Below are 4287 nucleotides of genomic sequence, written 5' to 3'. Positions count from 1 at the left end.
TGCCTCCACTGGCGGTAGTGGCAACCTCATAACAGGGCATATCAGTGGGAACCTCGAATACGCCCACAGCTGCACCAACATCACTGCTCCTCTAATCTGCTTCGCCTTCGACTCCAATGCCTTGCATAAGTGCCTGTACAACCAGGCTAATGCCTCACTACCCCAACTGTACCTCTTCGCGTTGCTGATTGGGTTTAGGAACTGTAGAGGCAGCACTGACACCCGGTCTGCCGACTTATCCATAAACAAAATCGTCCCCAACCGATCGAGTATGTGATAGCGCGCATGTTGCTGCACTACCTCATCAGTAGCATCCGCAGCTAGGGGACCACTAAATAGTGCATCCAGCCACGTGAATCTGAGCCTCGCCCCAGCAAGGATAGAGGTGTTCTCATGGGGATGCGGTATCGGGTCTGGTGGACGATGACCCAATAACTCAAGACACAACGTAGGTCACTCCATCTTCACAGCCCCAGTAATTGGCAACCCATCAACAGGAACCCCTAGCATCACCTCAATATCTTGTAAGGTGATGCTCATCTCTCCATGCGGTAGGTGGAATGTGTGCGTCTCCGGACGCCAACGCTCAACTAGTGCTGTGATCAACGCATAATCCACTTCCAAGTTTAGAACCTTGAATAACCCTTCAAAACCCGCCTCATTTATGTACCGAGCAATCCGTGGGTCAAGCCCATGCTCGGGTAACTTGCAACTTCGGCGTCTGCAGTTTAGCACGCCTGGCACTACCTGCACACGAAAGAGCATTGTCTTAGGATAGTGCACACGAAATTACTATAACAATGCTACATAATAATAATATGCAAGAAACAGTAGGCTAACTAGTTAGTCCCGAACATTTTGCAAAACGTTAGTTACAATGTTAATTGCTTATTCGCTCTACCTCAATAGCAGATAGGATCAAATTCAACATGAATGACATTGTTTAAAATTAGCACTAAGGTGATGGGCATCATGTTTTGAAATGAATGAGCAAAGTGCCTCACTATGTCAAATGGAGTAGGGAATTAGGAATCAAGGTCGTTAGTTGTCTTATGTGTAGCCACGCGTAATTCTGTGCGCATGTTTGGAAAAAAGAATAGTAGCGGATTCAATTTTTTATTGATTACTATAGCTTCTAAATGACATGTACTGACTTTGAACATTTCTGCTCCATACAATGTTCTTGATTATTTATGCTTCATGCTATTTTCTCTTTGGATTAAATACAATTCTGCGTAAACCAAAACATTCTACCATGTCCAACGTCTATTTGCAAAGAATCAAAGAACCGTACAGAAATAAAATTAAATGATTTCGACATGTCAAAAGTTCAGTACAACTACACACCTGACCGGCTGGCGTCTCCCAAAGCAGCGTGGATCGATGAACCGGCTGCCGCGTCAACTGTGTACCAACCGTCGGTCCAGGATCCACATTTCCCACTTGCTGCATATCTAACACGCATGCAATCATGTTAGACACGTAAACACAGGCAAGTAATAGTGAAGAAAAGCTTGGCTTTTGCAAGTAAACACAGGCAAGTAATTGAATGTTCTACAACAAACTCACAAAAACAAATACAGAGAGACAGAGTGAAAGAGAGATTTGACAGAAAATTGAAAACATATAATTGCTAAACTGAATTATACATCATGCATCTATATACACTGATTTTCAATCGATTTAATCATATTAAGGAAGAGTTAAAGTAAAACACTAAAATATAAACAAGGAATAGTTCGTGAAGCCTAATATGTTGACAGTAACGCAAAAGATTGTCGCTTTCCAAAAATGTTTTCATTGTTTTTATGTGTTTCGTGCAGGTGAATCCTAGTTTTCCTGAAAATATTTTAGGTTGGGTGGGAAAACACAATTAAGAGAGGCCTAAAAGGTTTTAGGCCTGGCCTTAAAACACATAAAACATTTTCAGAGAGCACAACAGAACACCTCCAACCCCCGAGTAAGTAGCCAACTCCCTCCCCCAAGCTAACCACTCCAAACCACAAGAGAAAGCATTGCACGAGCCCACCAATAAAGCTCTTCCAACACAAAAGATTAGACCAGCAATCCACCAGTTATAGCCAAGATAACTCACAGTGAACATTTTTTTTTGTAATTATTTTTGCTGTTTTTCGTTCCCAATCCATTGACCACCCCCATCCCCCCACAGCAACCAACCCACCCTGCCCCACTATCACTGCCAACCTACATGACCTCTCTCTCTCTCAAATCTCAATTTAATTCCTACTTTTGTTTCTTTATTGCAATTTTCCATCTGCATCAAAAGCCTAGTGGCAATTCATATTCCATTCTTTTCCATTAATTAAATTACATATCAAACCCCATTCAAAAGCCTACACTTTATAGAGTCAAAAATTAATTCTGACACACAGAAATCAATACCCTAGGGAAATAAGTATAGTAGGCCAAACCACCAAAAAAATAAATAAATAAACAAAGCCCTAGGTCCGTCAGAAGCACCCTAGAGGATGTACTATTTCCATTCCCAAAAGCCACCACAAATCTCAATGCTCCCTAACCTAACCCAACCTATTATGAAAGGATTGGGTGACCCTAAAAGGCCACTAAGGCCACTAAGTTCCCTTTTCAACCTCAAATGTAATAGATGATAATAATAATAATTCGATGTACTTAGTCACCAAACATAACCCACAGAAGCTGCTAATCTGACACAAGACAGGAGCTTAAACGGGCTTTAATACCAAATTTGATGTAGCCTTTTTAGGAATTTCAACACTAAACTAGATTCTTGATAACATATTGATTGTGTTGATGGCTGTTTGGTATTTAAACAATAAAAAGAACATCAAATAAACAAAGATAAAACATTGGGCAATCACACCTAGGCCTAGGCTTTCCTAAGCACTCACATTTAGGTACGAGATAGCAATTGCGATTGAAAAAAGTTGGAATGTTCATTATATAGGCTACTTCTAAATCCTTTCTTACAAAGGCTAGGAATACTAATAACCAAAAAAAAAAAGTACTTTAAGAACTTCTAAGACAATTCTAGTCTCTTAAGACAATCAATTATGCATCTGTACACAAAATGTAAGTGACTTTCAATTGATGTGGTAAGTAAGTTTATATGTTCCCGTATGATATTACAAGGATAATGACATGAAACAAAAAATTACAAACCAAAACTTAGATGTTGAATAAAAACAATATGGCACAGTTAGAGCCGTAAGCAGAGTAAATGGCAGCAAAGGTTTTAGGATGTCCATGGTCTGTGTGTACATATATGCATGCATATCCATTATACACACATTATATCTATTATAATAAAAACTAAACAGAGTGGAAGCTTGTAAAAGCCAGTAACTTTGAAGCTTGTAAAACCAATAGCTTCCCAATTCAACATCATTCAGCATTGAATTAAAAAGAAATTTTCCCTAATTCAAAATCATGACATAACTTGTGACATAATTTCTGGAAAAAATAGAGATTGATTTGATACACTTTCAAACTATATGAATTACAAACCAATTTCCCCTAACAATGAACACCGTTATCATGCTAACTGTATTTTACATGAATTCCTGCCCTAGATGTGCGTCATAAAACACTTCAAAACCAAACCCACTTCAAAACCAAACCCAACAAAGCTAAAACAGAAACAATAATTATGAATACAGATAGACAACAATCTAACAGCGAAAAACTTAGGAAGTGACACTCAAATCAGATTACATGCAAAGGGAAAAAATTAAAATTTGAACTCAGCATTTACAAATTACCTTAATACGTTTGCAATCCTTTAACTCCGAAGACAGATTGGGTTGAGCTTCGGCCGTGCTGAGATTGAAAAAGTGTGGGTATGGGTATGGGTTTCGATTTAACTTCGGAAAAGGTCTACTGAACGATTTGGTTTGGGTGCGGGTAGAAATAGGAGAATCTGACGGTGGCTATTGACGGTGGCTACTGAACAGACTGGCGGTGGCTACAACTCGGACTGAGGAAGGGAGAGAGACTGTAGACTGCAGAGGAAGGAAGACAAACAGTTTTAGAGACGTTACATTCAAAAACTGGATCATATTCTGCATATAACTCGTTTTCCCCATTGACGAGTTCCAAATAGTAACGCGGGAATATTTTATTGCCCAAAAGCCAAGCTAGAACACCAGCGTGGCAAGAACCAGCCTACAACTCGGTTTCTTCATAATCGAGTTACTTAAGTAACTCGCCTTTACGAAGATCGAGTTTCAAAACAGGGGCACGCCCCTATATAATTTCGAAACAAGGGCATTATGCCAAATATGTTTC

The 4287-nt window shown here is 39.5% G+C and overlaps 1 protein-coding gene across 1 annotated transcript; it reads right to left on the bottom strand.

Moving 5' to 3' along the window:
• Positions 1-225: 225 nt before the first annotated feature.
• On the bottom strand, positions 226-3879 carry LOC115962593 (serine/threonine-protein phosphatase 7 long form homolog). Its single transcript, XM_031081453.1, has 3 exons — positions 3762-3879; positions 1348-1454; positions 226-747 (listed from the first exon to the last, which is right to left on the bottom strand). The coding sequence occupies exons 2-3, from the start codon at positions 1450-1452 to the stop codon at positions 454-456; spliced, it is 399 nt and encodes a 132-aa protein (XP_030937313.1). The 5' UTR covers positions 1453-1454; positions 3762-3879; the 3' UTR covers positions 226-453.
• Between the last annotated feature and the right edge of the window lie 408 nt (positions 3880-4287).

The sequence above is a fragment of the Quercus lobata genome, chromosome 10 (genome assembly GCF_001633185.2).
Source record: "Quercus lobata isolate SW786 chromosome 10, ValleyOak3.0 Primary Assembly, whole genome shotgun sequence".
Taxonomy (NCBI): Eukaryota; Viridiplantae; Streptophyta; class Magnoliopsida; order Fagales; family Fagaceae; genus Quercus; species Quercus lobata.
The sequence above is the reverse complement of the archived record's forward strand: the minus strand, read 5'-3'. Positions and strand labels throughout refer to the sequence as shown.